The 17,388-nt window shown below is 42.1% G+C and overlaps 1 protein-coding gene across 1 annotated transcript in view; it reads right to left on the bottom strand.

The window, feature by feature from the left end:
• The window catches only part of aven (apoptosis, caspase activation inhibitor), a 136,762-nt gene that overhangs the window by 6,914 nt on the left and 112,460 nt on the right, over nucleotides 1-17,388 (bottom strand). Inside the window, exon 3 of the mRNA XM_070878985.1 lies at nucleotides 9,113-9,183. Within this exon, the coding sequence (XP_070735086.1) occupies nucleotides 9,113-9,183 (71 nt within the window). The remainder of the gene's footprint in view (nucleotides 1-9,112; nucleotides 9,184-17,388) is intronic.

Here is a 17,388-nt window from a genome sequence, read left to right as displayed (position 1 = left end):
GGAGTATAAAAGCAGTGAAGTCTTGCTACAGCTATACAAGGTATTGATGAGGCCACACCTGGAATACTGCATGCAGTTTTGGTTTCCATATTTACGAAAAGATAAACTTGCTTTGGAGGCAGTTCAGAGAAGGTTCAATAGGTTGATTCTGGGGACGAGGGGATTGACTTATGAGGAAAGGTTGAGTAGGTTGGGCCTCTACTCATTGGAATTCAGAAGAATGAGAGGTGATCTTATCGAAGCGTATAAGATTATGAGGGGGCTTGACAAGGTGGATGCAAAGAGGATGTTTCCACTGATGGGGGGAGACTAGAACTACAGGGCATGACCTTAGAATAAGGGACCGCCCATTTAAAACAGAGATGAGGAGAAATTTCTTCTCTCAGAGGGTTGTAAATCTGTGGAATTCGTTGCCTCAGAGAGCTGTGGAAGCTACTGAATACATTTAAGACAGAAGTATACAGTTTATTAAAAGATAGGGGGATAAGGGGTTATGGGGAGCTGGGTAGCAGGTGGGGAAGAGGAGCTGAGTCCATGATCAGATCAGCCATGATCTTATTGAATGGCGGAGCAGGCTCGAGGGGCCGTATGGCCTACTCCTGTTCCTATTTCTTATGTTCTTATAACTCAGTGGGTAGATACAGCATGTAGTGTAGCACTAAGTTCTCCAGCCCAGGAAGTGCCTAAATTGTGTGCTTAATGAGCTTTCAGCCAGGGCAGTAATCAGGACCCTACAATTGATCCCATTGTTCATCAGTGCGTGAGCAGAAAACGGAGACAGGATGCACTGCTCTTGAAGATTCGTGGGCCCTACTGGAAAGTCCACACATGGATGTCAACTGAAGACACAGACAGGCTTGAACCCAGCACTGTCTGGTTTGGCAACAGCCAAGGTATAAAAGCTATTGCTGTCCGTGGAACCATATCGCAGCACAAGTCATTAATCTTCAAGAGAAACAGAAACAAATCAGGCTGGAGGGAGACAGGATGGAAAATGTTACATAAGTCGTTCAATTATAGAATTTGATTCTCAAATAGCCTTCCTTGTCCTACACTTATCTTAATGTTTGTCAATTCAAGAGTAAATTCTTTAAAATTTCTGAATTTCCGGTTGTAAATGCCTACTGATTGCTGTAAACCATCATCTGATATAGAGTGAAAATATAAAACTTTAAGGCCACATATTCCAAAAGACTTCATTATATAAACTCACCCAAAGCATTTACAAAAGATATTAGACTGCACACAGGAAAGCACCAATATTTGCATTCCTTAATATTTACTCCAACTTATGCAGACTTGAGCACAGATCTGCAGCATGCTGAAATACATCACTACTGCTGGTCTCTCCAAGTTTCCAAAATTGTTTATTAAATCCATGGATAAAGTCTATCAAGCCACAAACAACCATATCCTGTCCATCTTCAAAATGAAAAATTGAATGTCAATGCTGTAGTTTTTGTGAAAAGCTGTCAATCTTAAAAGGAGATGCTTATGTTTGCTCAGTGATTAACTTTTAATTAAAGAATGCATTTGCTATATATTAATGTTTTAGAATAAACAGCATCATTTTTATTTAATTGTTTTTATAGTTTTTTTTATTGGTAATGGGAGCAGGTTGTATCTCTAATTGCTTGTCATCAAAGTTTGACAGGAAATTGTCTTTCTTAATTTGTTATCCTCTAAACTCAAATACCGAGGAGAAGTCAAGCAATCAAACAAGAACATCACAAGAGACACATGGGCTTAGAATTGGGGCATGATCCCGGTGCAGCACATGCATCATGTGCCTGATGACACCAGTGATAAGACCACGGCAAGTTTGGATAGTACTGGCAAACTCCAGTCACCATCCTTGGCCCCAGAGAGTGCTCAAAGGGGGTGCCAGCAAGACTAGCCAGCTCAGGCACCGGCCGAGAGCCTCAGGAGAGTACAGAGGAGGTGGCAATCGGGATGGGGGGGGTTGGGGGAGGGGAGCGGTGGCCAGCAGCAGCCCACGGTTTTAATGTGGAACTGCACAATAAGGCAAGTAAAATACGTTAAATTTACTTTTGGGTGTCAGCCTCCAGTGGTCCCTCTAAGGTCCGCACCTTTGGCTGCTGAGTGCCTGAACAAACTGACCATAGCATGCCTGGCACAACAGTTTCACAAAGCAGCCTGCAATGGGCCCAACGGCAGTTTCAGGTGCATGCCCTGTAAGGCCACAGAGCTGCCCGATCCAATATGGCGGGCGGCATACTTCCAGTGTGGAACAAGTGCCACACACTACCCACCATCTTAGGTGCCCATTTTACAACTGAAGTTCTAGGCCCAGTCCTTTTGAACCTTCCTGCACCTTCCCAAATCCTACAATGTATATTTTGCCTTATGTTTAAAAAGCTTCTGATTTTAGGGTTAACTATATCCTAAAAAATGAATTCTGAAATTTGGCTTAAGCCCTATAAAACCAGGAAACATCAGCATCAACAAGCTAAAGCTCTAGTGTGACACAGCCACTCTCCTTCATGATGCAGGGAACATGTCAACTTCACTCTATACCAGTGGGCAGCATCGCCCTAGAGCATACCCTCAGTCACACAGAGACACCGGAAATAAATTCCATGGGGGAGGAGGTGCTGAGGATTCAGTAAATCACCCATATCAACTGCCTTCAACATTGTCTTTACATTGTCAGATGAACAGGACCCCAAGAAAGAATGCAAAAGGCAGGAGGCAACAGAGCAGAGTAGCACTGGGGTAAGTGTAAACCACAAGGTGATAGGAAGGGACAACATGTATGAATATAAAGGGGCTGCAGGAGGGGTCAAAACTAAAAATCATGGTTTAAAAACTAGTATTAAAACACTCTACCTAAATGCGCGCAGCATTCGAAATAAAGTAAATGAGTTGACGGCACAAATCATTACAAATGGGTATGATTTGGTGGCCATTACAGAAACATGGTTGCAGGGTGGCCAAGACTGGGAATTAAACATACAGGGGTATCTGACAATTCGGAAAGATAGACAAGAAGGGAAAGGAGGTGGGGTAGCTCTGTTAATAAAGGATGATATCAGGGCAGTTGTGAGAGACGATATTGGCTCTAATGAACAAAATGTTGAATCATTGTGGGTGGAGATTACATAGTAAGAGGAAAAAGTCACTGGGAGGCATAGTTTATAGGCCCCCAAATAATAACTTCACGGTGGGGCGGATAATAATCAAGGGAATAATGGAGGCATGTGAAAGAGGAACGGCAGTAATCATGGGGGATTTTAACCTACATATCGATTGGTCAAATCAAATCGCACGGGGTAGCCTTGAGGAGGAATTCATAGAATGCATACGGGATTGTTTCTTAGAACAGTATGTTACAGAACCTACAAGGGAGCAAGCTATCTCAGATCTGGTCCTGTGTACTGAGACAGGAATAATAAAGCATCTCCGAGTAAAAGATCCTCTCGGAATGAGTGATCACAGTATGGTTGAATTTGTAATACAGATTGAAGGTGAGGAAGTAGTGTCTCAAACAAGCGTACTATGCTTAAACAAAGGGGACTACAGTGGGATGAGGGCAGAGTTGGCTAAAGTAGACTGGGAACAGAGACTAAACGGTGGCACAATTGAGGAACAGTGGAGGACTTTTAAGGAGCTCTTTCATAGTGCTCAACAAAAATATATTCCAGTGAAAAAGGGCGGTAATAGAAGGGATAACCAGCCGTGGATAACCAAGGAAATAAAGGAGAATATCAAATTTAAAAACCAATGCGTATAAGGTGGCAAAGGTTAGTGGGAAACTAGAAGATTGGGAAAATTTTAAATGACAGCAAAGAATGACTAAGAAAGCAATAAAGAAAGGAAAGATAGATTACGAAAGTAAACTGCGCAAAACATAAAAACAGATAGTAAAAGCTTTTCTAAATATATAAAATGGAAAAGAGTGACTAAAGTAAATGTTGGTCCCTTAGAAGATGAGAAGGGGAATTTAATAATGGGAAAGGTGGAAATGGCTGAGACCTTAAACAATTATTTTGCTTCGGGCTTCACAGTGGAAGACACAAAAACCATGCCAAAAATTGCTGGTCACGGGAATGTGGGAAGGGAGGACCTTGAGATAATCACTATCACTAAGGGGGTAGTGCTGGACAGGTTAGTGGGACCCAAGGTAGACAAGCCCCCTGGTCCTGATGAAATGCATCCCAGAGTATTAAAAGAGATGGCGAAAGTTATAGCAGATGCATTCGTTATAATCTACCAAAATTCTCTGGACTCTGGGGCGGTACCAGCAGATTGGAAGGCAGCTAATGTAGCGCCTCTGTTTAAAAAAGGGGGCAGACAAAAGGCAGGTAACTATAAGCCGGTTTGTTTAACATCTGTAGTGGGGAAAATGCTTGAAGCTATCATTAAGGAAGAAATAGCGGGACATCTAGACAGGAATAGTGCAATCAAGCAGACGCAACATGGATTCATGAAGGGGAAATCATGTTTAACTAATTTAATGGAATTCTTTGAGGATATAATGAGCATGGTGGATAGAGGTGTACCAATGGATGTGGTTTATTTAGATTTCCAAAAGGCATTCGATAAGGTGCTACACAAAAGATTATTGCAGAAGATAAAGGTACGCGGAGTCAGAGGAAATGTATTAGCATGGATAGAGAATTGGCTGGCTAACAGAAAGCAGAGAGTCGGGATAAATGGGTCTTTTTCGGGTTGGAAATCGGTGGTTAGTGGTCTGCCACAGGGATCGGAGCTGGGACCACAACTGTTTACAATATACATAGGTGACCTGGAAGAGGGGACAGAGTGCAGTGTAACAAAATTTGTAGATAACACAAAGATTAGTGGGAAAGCGGGTTGTGTAGAGGACACAGAGAGGCTGCAAAGAGATTTAGATAGGTTAAGCAAATGGGCTAAGGTTTGGCAGATGGAATACAATGTTGGAAAATGTGAGGTCATCCACCTTGGAGGAAAAAAAAGAGTAGAAGGGAATATTATTTGAATGGGGAGAAATTACAACATGCTGCGGTGCAGAGGGACCTGGGGGTCCTTGTGCATGAATCCCAAAAAGTTAGTTTGCAGGTGCAGCAGGTAATCAGGAAGGCAAATGGAATGTTGGCCTTCATTGCGAGAGGGATGGAGTACGAAAGCAGGGAGGTCCTACTGCAACTGTACAGGGTATTGGTGAGGCCGCACCTGGAGTACTGCGTGCAGTTTTGGTCACCTTACTTAAGGAAGGATATACTAGCTTTGGAGGGGGTACAGGGACGATTCACGAGGCTGATTCCGGAGATGAGGGGGTTACCCTATGATGATAGATTGAGTAGACTGGGTCTTTACTCGTTGGAGTTCAGAAGGATGAGGGGTGATCTTATAGAAATATTTAAAATAATGAAAGGGATAGACAAGATAGAGGCAGAGAGGTTGTTTCCACTGGTCGGGGAGACTAGAACTAGGGGGCACAGCCTCAAAATACGGGGCAGCCAATTTAAAACCGAGTTGAGAAGGAATTTCTTCTCCCAGAGGGTCGTGAATCTGTGGAATTCGCTGCCCAAGGAAGCAGTTGAGGCTAGCTCATTGAATGTATTCAAATCACAGATAGACAGATTTTTAACCAATAAGGGAATTAAGGGATATGGGGAGCGGGCGGGTAAGCGGAGCTGAGTCTACAGCCAGATCAGCCATGATCTTGTTGAATGGCGGAGCAGGCTCGAGGGGCTAGATGGCCTACTCCTGTTCCTAATTCTTATGTTCTTATGTTCTAAAGTACAAAATCTGTTCATTTCATGGCCAAATGTTAGTCCCAGAAATTGTCTTCATCCCATCCCTCAAACCTTTTAGAGCCAAATGTCCTTTTTGAAATGCAAAAATGTGCACCTTTAACAATGTTACATTACTAGCAAAAATAGCATTTTCCATGCATAAAGGTCCAACAATAAAAAACAAACCTACCTCTGATCTAGTTTGTGAGCCCCCACTTGACCAAGAGGTAAAGGGAAAGGGAGAAGTAACGGTAAAATTTCAGAACTGACCCCTAACTACTCAATGTAAAGGTGTTGTGTGCCAAAGCTTGATGCATCAACAATGGTTTCAGTATTGCTGCATTAGGGATTGAAAATAAATCCGCCAGGTTTTCTATGTGGTCCCATCAGAAAGCGTGTTTTTGCAGGCATTTTAACATGACGACAGTATTTAGCTTGGCTGTGATGCCTCTCATAGTTGATCAGGCTGGTGACACTCACTCTCAAGCCTCACACATGCCTAACAGTCAATTGATTATAGTAGTAGAGGGGACCATTGCCCATGATGTCAGAATACGCTTAATGGCTTTGGAGAGAGGAGAGGAGGTGGACAAAACGGTGAGAAGTTAAAAAATTATTGTTGTATTTTATCGAATTACGGAAACTGCGGCACATAGTCTCACAGTTGGTAAATGTAGCACCAAGGAATCCACTTCTACACCATTGTGCCACATTCATACTTGATGCAAAAATGTAGTTCTATTTAGTTATCAGCCTTGGCAAAGTAAGAGCCAGAGGTTCAAGCTGCACTCCAGGGACTTGAGCAGATAACCTAGACAGATACTCAGTGCAGTACTGAGTGAGTGTTGCTGAAGTGCTGTTTTTCAAATGAGACTTTAAACTATGGCCCATTCTGCCCTCTCAGGTGGATGTAAAAGATCCTGTGGCACTCTGTGAGAAGAGCATGGGAATTCTCCTGGTGTCCTGGCCAAATTCACCCTTCAACCAACGTCACTAAAATATATTATGTTGTCATTTATCTCATTTCTGTTGTGGGACCTTGCTGTGTGAAAACTGGACTGCAGCAGTTCCCTACATTATAGCAGTGACTACATTTCAAAATTAATTTATTGGCTATAAAGTGCTTTGGAATATCCTGAAGCCATGAAAGGGGTTATATAAAAGGCAAGTTCTTAACATAAGAACATAAGAAATAGGAGCAGGAATAGGCCATCTGGCCCCTCGAACCTGCTCCGCCATTCAATAAGATAATGGCTGATCTGATCTTGGCCTCAACTTCACTTCCCTGACTGCTCCCCATAACCATTGACTCCCTTATTATTCAAAAATCTATCTATCTCTACCTTAAATATATTCGATGACACATTCTCCACGGCTCTCTGGGGCAGAGAATTCCAAAGATTCACCACCCTCAGAAAAGAAATTCCACCGTTTTAAATGGGCGACCCTTTATTCTGAGACTATGGCCCCCAGTTCTAGATTCCCCCAGGAGGAGAAAAATCCTCTCTGCATCTACCCCCTCAGAATCTTATACGTTTCAATAAGATCACCTCTCATTCTTCTAAACTCCAATGAGTATAGGCCCAACCTGCTCAACCTTTCTTCATAAGACAATTCCTTCATCTCAGGAATCAACCTAGTGAACCTTCTCTGAACTGTCTCCAGTGCTTCAATTTAAGACTCACCAAAGCCAGTCACCATGAAGGCTGTCCCAAGCAGAGTCCTCCCCATGGTAATGATGGAAATTTCCTGCAACCCTGCTTGCATTTAATCTTGTACTGTAGTTATACAGTATTGAATAACCAGTCTTTGATGACCCTGAGGTTTAGGATACTAGTCACGGAAGAGAAATACATTTAAATATCTGCATCAGCTGCCACGAAAGCACTAGATTTTTCTGATTCAGTTCATGAATTTAATGCCTATATTATTGAAGCAATATATCTTCAGTTCTCCTCTGGATCAGGGAAAGGAAAATAAAAGGCCAGTAATAACATGATTAAAATTTTAGACGATGTTCCAAGACAAGGGGGGAGAAATTGATTATCACTCCATTTGGGGGCGGTAACTTTTGAGAGGCAGGGTACTTAGCTCAGGCGCTAATGTTTCCCCGTTCTCAAAAAATTGACTTTAGCGCTCTAGGAAGGAAGTGGAGTGCTAATTCAAGTGCTCCACTTCCTTCTTGGAGCGCTAACAGGGCGCACACTTCAGCAATACTGCACACTGGGCTGTGCAGCCCTGCCGCATACAAAGGGCCCTTCCCTCCCTTAAAGGGAAGGTCCGTTGCTGCAGCCTCTGCAAGTTAAAAATCACCTACCTGGACCACCATGGGAGCAGTGGACCTGCGCGATCAGCCCGGCACTGAAGCAGAGTGCTGGGCTGAACAATCGCAGGAAGGACCCCATGAAGAAAACGGAAGAAAACGTCAGCGGCAAAGGTAAATTTTTTTTTTTACTTACCTTGGCCACCTCGCCTGTAATCATCGCCTGGTAGCGACCGGCCACCCGATCCACACCTCCTGCAGCTGCCGGTGCTTTTTGCCTGGCGCTGCTGCTGCAAGGGCGAAAATGAATTTTGGGGCCGGGGCACAATGACGTCACGATCTCCGGGCGCAAGGTATCGGGGCGCAATGTCGCCACTAAACTCTGCACCCAATTTCTAGCCCAAGGTTACTAGAGATATACAGAAAATTTCTGTCAACATTTAATGTACCCCTCTGGATAGCTTCTTCACAGCTGGTTGAGTTTATTATTATGTATATGTTGCTTGCCTACAATTTAAAAGTAGTCAAGCTATTAACCGGTCATAAGGATTTCTGCACATAAAAATTTCCACACCACATGAGCAGATCAAACTGGTATTGTTTAGTGCCACTTGTAGCCATGAAGTCCAGATTTTCAGAAATGATACTGGGGGAAAGCAAAAGAAAACAATGTTACTCTGCTTATCTTCTTGCTAGGTATACAGCTCACCAGTTTGATATTTAACCCCAGATTTATATTTTATCAACTGATTTTGCCAAAATAAAAGGTATAGCTCCAAATTTGAGAGTCTCGTAAATGACACATCAAGGACTAAATGCGACTTGAGCTTTATTTAGGACAAACACAGGATTAAAATCGTGTTTTTTGCTAAGTAGGATCACAATTTGGATGCAATTTAATATTTAATAACTGTCTTTTTTTTTAATACCAGATAAAGGGACATTGAAAAGAAATGGGATTAGAGTACCCATCTCTAACGTGGCATCACACAGACACGATGCGCCAAAAAGCCTCCTCCTGTACTGAGATTTCTATAATTCTGCAATTTCTAATAGGTTAAAAATTTAAAGGATAATAAGAGTACTGGACAAGTTTGCAAGCACTTACCTGTTTACTGGAAGAAATCTCTACTTCCCACTCCTTCTCCTCAGCAAAGCGGAACTGTGCAAATGAATCACCTGGTATGAAACACAAAATTAGTTTATTTGCAGTGAAGTTTGACAGATGGCTAGTTACCTATTTATGAAAATTTTATTATGACAATGGTACATGCCAAACAGAAGTCGTATTCCCTGCGATTCTTACTATTCCACATACAAGAGTAACAGAATTAATGATCTAACACAACAACAACTTTTATTTATATAGCACCTTTAACGTAGTAAAACATCCCAAGGCGTTTCACAGTAGTGTCATAAGACAAATAGATAAATTTGACACTGAGCCACTTAAGAAGAAATTATGGCAGATGACCAAAAGCTTGGTTAAAGAGGTCGGTTTTAAGGAGCGGCTTAAAGGAGGAAAGAGAGGTAGAGAGGCGGAGAGGTTTAGGGAGGGAGTTCCAGAGCTTCGGGCCCATGCAGCTGAAGGCACGGCCACCGATGGTTGAGCAGTTATAATCAGGGATGCTCAAGAGGGCAGAATTTGAGGAGCGCAGACATCTCGTGGGGTTGTGAGGCTGAAAGAGTTTACAGAGATAGGGAGGGTAGAGGCCATGGCGGGATTTGTAAACAAGAATGAGAATTTTTAAATCGAGACGTTGCTTAACTGGGAGCCAATGTAGGTCAGCGAGCACATGGGTGATGGGTGAGTGGGACTTGGTGCGAGTTAGGACACAGGCTGCCAAGTTTCGGATGACCTCAAGTTTACATAGTATAGAATGTGGGAAGCCAGCCAGGAGTGCATTGGAGTAGTCAAGTCTAGAGGTAACAAAGACATGGATGAGGGTTTCAGCAGCAGAAGAGCTGAGGCAGGGGCAGAGACAGACAATGTTACGGAGGTGGAAGGTGGAATAAGGCGGTTTTAGTTAATCTGCGGACATGTGGCCGGAAGCTCCTTTCAGGGTCAAATATGACGCCTGGGATGCGAACAGTCTGGTTTAGCCTCAGATAGATGCTAGGGAGAGAGATGGAGTCAGTAGCTAGGGATGCAATTTTTGGTGGGGACCAAAGACAATGGCTTCAGTCTTCCCAATATTTAATTGGAGAAAATTTCTGCTCATCCAGTACTGGATGTCGGACAAGAAGGCTGACAATTTAGAGACCGTGGAGGGGTCGAGAGAAGTGGTGGAGAGGTAGAGCTGGGTGTTGTCAGCGTACATTTGGAAATTGACTCAAGTGTTTTCAGATGATATCGCCAAGGGGCAGCATGGAGGTGAGAAATAGGAGGGGACCAAGGATAGATCCTTGGGGGACACCAGAGGTAACGATGCGGGAGTGGGAAGAGAAGCCGTTGCAGGAGATTTTCTGGCTACCATTAGATGGATAAGAATGGAACCAGGCGAGCGCAATCCCACCCAGCTGGATAATGGTGGAGAGGCGCTGGAGGAGGATGGAGTGGTCATCTGTGTCAAAGGCTGCAGACAGGTCCAGGAGAACGAGGAGGGATAGTTTACCTTTGTCACACTCAGAATGTCATTTGTAACTTTGATGAGAGCAGTTTCAGTACTGTGGCAGGACGGAAACCAGATTGAAGGGATTCAAACATGGAGTTCTGGGAAAGATGGACACAGATTTAGGAGGTGACAACACAGTCAAAGACTTTGGAGAGCAAAGGGAGGTTGCAGATGGGGCGGTAGTTAGCAAGCACAGTGGGGTCAAGGGTTGTTTTTTGAGGAGAGGGGTGATGTCGACAGATTTGAGGGAGAGGGGAACAGTACCGGAGGAGAGAGAACCGTTAACAATGTCGGCTAACATGGGAGCCAAAAGAGGAAGTTGGGTGGTCAGCAGTTTAGTGGGAATAGGGTCAAGGGAGCAGGAAGTGGGTCTCATGGACAAGATGAGCGTGGCGAGATCAAGAGGGGAGATCAAAGAGAAAGTAGAGAAATATGCGCGTTTAGGGCTCGGGCACGGGGGAGCCTCAGAGGGTGTTTGGCCCGGTGGGTTAGGTGAAGGAAGGGAACTCGCAGAGGCAGCTGATCGGATAGTCTCAATCTTTGAGACAAAGAAGTCCATGAGCTCCTCACACTTGTTGTTGGTGAGTGTGGTGGTGACAGTGGAGAGGGATTTAAGAAGACGGTTAGCAGTAGAGAATAATAGCTGGGTGTTATCTTTGCATTCCAGGATGATCCTGGAATAGTAATCAGCTTTTGCAGACAAGAGTAGGAACCGATAATGCTTTATGTGGTCGAGCCAGATCTGGCGGTGAAAGGTTAAACCAGTTGTCCGCCACATCCGTTCAAGTTTGCAGCCCTTGGACTTGAGGGAGCAAAGATGAGGACTGTACCGGGGGAACGGCCAGGGTGAGAGAGAGTAATAATAGGGACCATGGCATCAAAGGTGGTGGTGAGGGTGTGATTGAGCAGATCGGTGGCTACAGAAATGACATGGTGAAAGGAGGGCCAAAGGTTGGACAGTTTGGAGTTGATAAGTGCAGTTGTCAGAGAATTTGGAGGTTTTTTTCCAGGGGCGGATGCAGAAGGAAGTACGGTTGGATTGGGGAAGGGGATGTGGATCGAGAGCGATACAAGGAAATGGTCAGAGATGGCCTTATCTGTAACACAACTGTATAGAATTAGGATCGAGCTTTCAAAAACTGTAATAGGTAAAAAAAAAGATAATTTTACATCAATTATATAAATTATATTAACCTACAATGTTACGTTCATAGCTTTACCACAAAAGTTCATATTGAAACATTATAATTTTTTATTTGGCCCAGAAAGAAAAAAAAGTCAATACACTTTGAAAAACAGGTTCAAAAATAGTATGTGTAGAAAGAAAAATAAATAATTTGCATTTTGTATAGTACCTTCATATCCTCAAGATGTCCTAAAGTGATTCCTAGTCAATGAAGTACTTTCGAAGTTTAATTATTGTTGTAATGTAAGCAAACACTCAGCCAATTTGTGCAAAACAAGATCAAACAAGCAGAATTGAGATAAATGACCAGGTAATCTGTTTCAGTGGTGTTGATTAAGGGGTGAATGTCAGTCAGGATACTGGGAAAATTCCTCATCTCCTTGAATGGTGTCGTAGGCAATGTTCCCTTTAAGCTGCGCGGCTGTGTAGCTCTCGGATCTCTCACGCAGCCGGCTCTTCAATGTGAGAAAAACGCATGCGTGGTTTTTTGAATGGGTCACATAGCCCCTTAAAGGAGCCGCGTGCCTAAAACGAAAGCGGGAACGTTGGTCATAGGATCTTTTATAGCCACCTGAGAGCAGACACGATCTCAGTTTAACATCTCATCCAAAAGACATCACCCTGACAGTGCAGTACTCCACTCCCACAGTCCTGTCCTGAAATATCAGCCTAGATTATGTGCTGAAGTCTCTGGTGTTGGGCTTGAACCCATGGCCTGATTCACCAGGGAGAGTGCTGAGTTAGCACTGAACTACTATATATAGTTCCTCTGCTTAAAACACTAAACAGACCAGATTGATTATTCATTCAATTTGCCTGCTTGTTCTTTTGAAATATGTATAGCATTAATTCTAAATCATCATGAAGATTGAAATATTTTTCAAATTTAGATGCAGTGGTAAAGATTCAAAAGTTCAGAATAGCCATGAATTAACTGGCAGTCTCAATTTTAATCTGTGTTTGCAGTGGGAGTTCATTACAATTTAAAATACAATTTTTCAATTGTGCTATTATTCTTTTGCTATCTAGGTGTCTCATGGACTGCAGCTCAACTGGTAAGCTTTAAGAATTGCATCAAATTTAAGTTAAGACAAACAATGCAAGTGGAATCAGTATGAGGATATCAAATAGTGAAAGCATGACCACCACTTCAGAGCATTCAACACAGCCATAACTTTCACAGAAACTACACTGGCAAAGAAAGTCAATGCACTATGTACACTTTTTAAATGAATGTACATTTAAAAATGATGAACAACTGTCATTTTTCTTCCTCATTGTGAGTTTTTTTGAAAGGGGTGAGGTGGGGGAAGAGATGGGTAAGCAGTGAGTACTCTCACATTACAATACCCACTAATACCCCCTAAGAGCCCTTCAAATGCCGTTCCAAATGATTTCTGTTCCCCGAGTTCCTGTTATCCTGAGTACTACAGTTGGCAACATTATTATTTAGTAGCAGTACGTTCAACTACACAGCCGGTTTTCACTGCAGACAGCTTTCTTTTGGCGCTGTTTGAATCGGATTCTAAAAAACTGGTGTCTATACACCAGCTTTTGGCATTTATACTGCTAAGTCCAGCTCCCTTATCTCGGCAGCAGCTTTGCAGGCCTAAAATAATCTGGTTCTACCAGGATGCTGCCAGGGCAAGGGAGCCAGATTTAGCAGTTTAAATGCCAGAAGCTGTCTCACATATACCAGTAACCAAGGATCCAAACGACAACATAAAAATATAAACTGCTTTTATCGGCACGTGGTGTGCAAATTCAAAGGCCAGTATTTCACATTGTGCTCTTTCACAAAGGTGGAATGACTCTATTATGGGCAAATGATGCAGCACTTAAATATCGGAACTGGGGAGGCATGAGATTTCATCTCCCATCAGTGCTTAGTTCACTCATTTCATACAGGCAGTACAGGCACCCAGTCTGGATTGTGATGCTTGCTATCCAATTGTTAAGCCAGGATTGGGCACTGGCCGCGTTAACCCACACAGTAAGAGCCCAGTAATACTCAGTGTCCAGGCCCACGTATAAAAATGTGCCACTTCAGTGTGGTAGCAGTGTGCCACCAATGTTAACAAAATCAGCACAACTAATTGTAAGCCTGCTTCTAGCAAAAAATCAATCACAACAGAGTACGTTTCAGTACAAACAAACAATTTAACAAGGACAGAATTAGCAAGCCTCAAATGAGACCAAAGAGTATTGAACAAAAAGCAATTAATGTTGTACCAATTAGCTCCTTTAAAGATTGAAAGTTATAGATTAGCGACATAGGCCACAGCATTATTTTGTTCGATCTTAACTATATAAAAGGTTCTGAAACACATTCAAAGACTTCACATATTCCATAGATGATTTGGAGCAAGCAATATTTCTGAACATTAAAATTTAAATGGATCTAGTGCAGATTTACAGCAATACCTCTGAATGTCACTTTACCAATTATTTATGCACCACTCCATACTGCGAGATGCCAAGGACATTAGCAGAAGAATGATCATGTTCAACACACACAATGCCTGTCATTGACAGCCGGCTGGTCTGCTGTGCAGCGCAGCCCATCCACAAAGATGAGAAAATAAGATGCACCACAGGCCCACTTCCTCCTGCTATTTTCATCCACGGCATGCATGTTTCATTTTTAATATCTGTGTTACCATTATACATAAAAGAAAAGCTTTAATTCTACTTTAAACGAATCATCCTAGCAGTAAATGCATACGAGAAACTCCAAGGACACATGGTGGTGTGCAAAATTTCCTCCAATCTAATTCTCTTTTGATGTCTGTAGAATATTCTAGCATTTTCTACACTCTTAACAAAACAGCAACAAGTTATCATAGCAAGCAGAAATGTTCTTTGGTCCATATCACACAGAAAGGTTAACATGTTAATATTTGGATTCCTATTTAATCCTATTAGTAAAATTGAGATATGTTTATAATTTCAATCCCCGGGTATCTATGTATTTAAAATATATAATTAAAAAATATATAATCTATAAAGACTCAGCTGACGAGAAACGACAATGGATAAGACATGAGAAATCACCCCATTCAAATATAACAAACGATTCAAGGCTCAACCAGCCTCAGATTTCAAATGAAGCAAAACTACCTTCACCAGACATTTCATGTCACATGTCCTCTTGTGTTTGCTCAATCTCTTAATTTTAAAAGTTACTCACATTCTTGAGTGCACAGCATACAAACATTGAACAATGCCCCAGGTTTTACTGGTGTGTGCCCCGTTAGTTAGACTTATTCCCTCACCACTTAGCTCAAAAATGTTTTAATTTTTCGTAGCCAATCTTTCCAATTCTTTGTCAGATCACAAACGCCAGAGGTCACCTTGCACACATCAAGGATCACTCTGCGCCAATGCTCTTAGCCAAAAAGCCTAGAGCCACTGCACCATTCCTGGAAGTACTGCAATACCAGTTTCGTGCCATGGAGGTGGATGGGTCAGCAACCCCACACACCTCCGTGGAGGTGGATGGGTCAACCTGTAGGGCAACGGGGCATCTGGGACTTTAGTGAATGATGAGACCAACAGTTTATCCCCTTAACCAATGAGATTTGATAGAGAAAGAAACAGAGGAACAACGGAGAAGAAAATAGGGTGAATTAGAGTTAAATTAGATGTAGAACGGGAAAGAAAGATTGGGTTATGAGAGAGAAAGAGACAGAAAGGAAAAGTGAGAAAATAATTTTAAAATTTTACATTTAAAATTTATAAAATCTCTAACAACAATTTGCTACCTGTAGGAATGAAACTCTACAGTTTAAATTGCTCCCCTTTTCAGCTGGAGAGGTTAATTGCTACTGCAGGAACATAAATCTCCTCTTAAAAAGGTACTTACGCTGTTAGATAGCCCAAACTTTCTGCGGTGAGTTTAATTGGCAATTAATGCGCAAATGCAGCAACTTCATGAAACTCACAGGGTGGTTGAGGATGAGCTGCTAACGCCAAAACAGCGCAAATCATTCAGCCAGCAACTTGTCGTGATTCACAATTCACAGGGAAATTCTTCCTCATCACAAGTTACTGGAGAATTTACGCATTAGTAGCGACGTGCGCCATTAAACGCAATGTTATTTTGGTGGCAAAATCTCGGCCAATATTTTATACAGAACAAAAACCAGCTTTTTAATTGAGATTAGGAATTCCGGAACTCAGTTCTTAAAAGAGAAATGAGGAATTTCATATTTGCTTTAAGTCAAGCACCTGGAGAAACGCAATGACGGAGTTGCATGTACCAAACCAAAATTATCCTCATCCAATGGACCCAAAAGAAATAATACCTGGATATGAAGGGATATCTCTGCAGACTCAAATTAATTCCCTGTGCATTGAATGGAAGAAAAGTGCACCATTATTACTATACTTTAGCCTGCTTCATGGGCGCATTACAAGAGAATCATTACCAAATTAGCAGCATATAGGACAGAAATTATATTTCGAAGAATCACCAAGACTTCAGCATTTTTAAAGATTATGCTGTACAATTCAACACAGGGCTGTAATTGCAGAGATTAATGCACTGCAGATTTGGAGGCAATTGTCTGCAGGGCTGCCAATAATGAAGTTACATATAGAAGGGGAATGTTAGAATACTCTCCACTTGCCTGGATGGGTGCAGCTGCAACAGCACTCAAGAAGCTCAACACCATGCAGGACAAAGCAGTCTGCTTGATCGGCATCCCATCCACCAGCCTAAACATCCCATTCCCTCCGGTCTTGGAGATTTGTCCATCTTAAATTACATTCTTTGTTCCATTCCCATTATCTTACTTATATTAAATCGAATAAATTCCTCCCTTTGACTTATTTTTAGGTTTCCTTGTGCCACTGGTATTTTGTCCTCTTCCTCTACAATGTATTCATTTAACAAGTTTGTCATTTCCTTATACATTATAGTATCACATGTGTCTATCTATAATCAGCTCACATTCCCCCTTATCACTCACTTTCTCTTAATATATTTATAAAAACTTTTAACATTAACTTTGAATCCCTTGCAAATATTGTTTGTATTCCTTTTTGCAGCTCTTAATATTTTCTAATAGCCTGGAATATTAAGCTGCTCAGCTTGTAGCCTAGTCTCTGTAATGACTACTACATCAAAGCCTGAATTGGTGCTTCTAACTCATTTGTTTTATTTCTTATGCTATGTGCATTCATGTACAGAATTCTTATTTGAGTAACTGTCCCCACCTTGCCCATATGCCCTGATGGTGTATTTCTCTCACTTTTTGACCAATCACACTTCTGGTTGCTGATGCTCTTGTACATTGCTATACAGGCAATTTAATATGTTTTCATTTTTCATCATTCATACCTTTAAATATCTTAATAACTATACTGACCCTCATGTAAAGACAAATATGTGAGCCTTTAGAAGGCAGAGGGAAAAATGAATAGGGTAACAAAGGGGAACAGAAATACTGGGAATGGGGTCAAAAGCATGATTTTAACCTTCATATCGATTGGTCAACTCAAATCGCACGGGGTAGCCTGGAAGAGGAATTCATAGAATGCATACGGGATTGTTTCTTAGAACAGTATGTAACAGAACCT

Source organism: Pristiophorus japonicus, chromosome 4 (assembly GCF_044704955.1).
Source record: "Pristiophorus japonicus isolate sPriJap1 chromosome 4, sPriJap1.hap1, whole genome shotgun sequence".
Lineage (NCBI taxonomy): Eukaryota > Metazoa > Chordata > Chondrichthyes > Pristiophoridae > Pristiophorus > Pristiophorus japonicus.
Note: the sequence above shows the minus strand (reverse complement) of the source record. Positions and strands in the feature narration are given on the sequence as shown.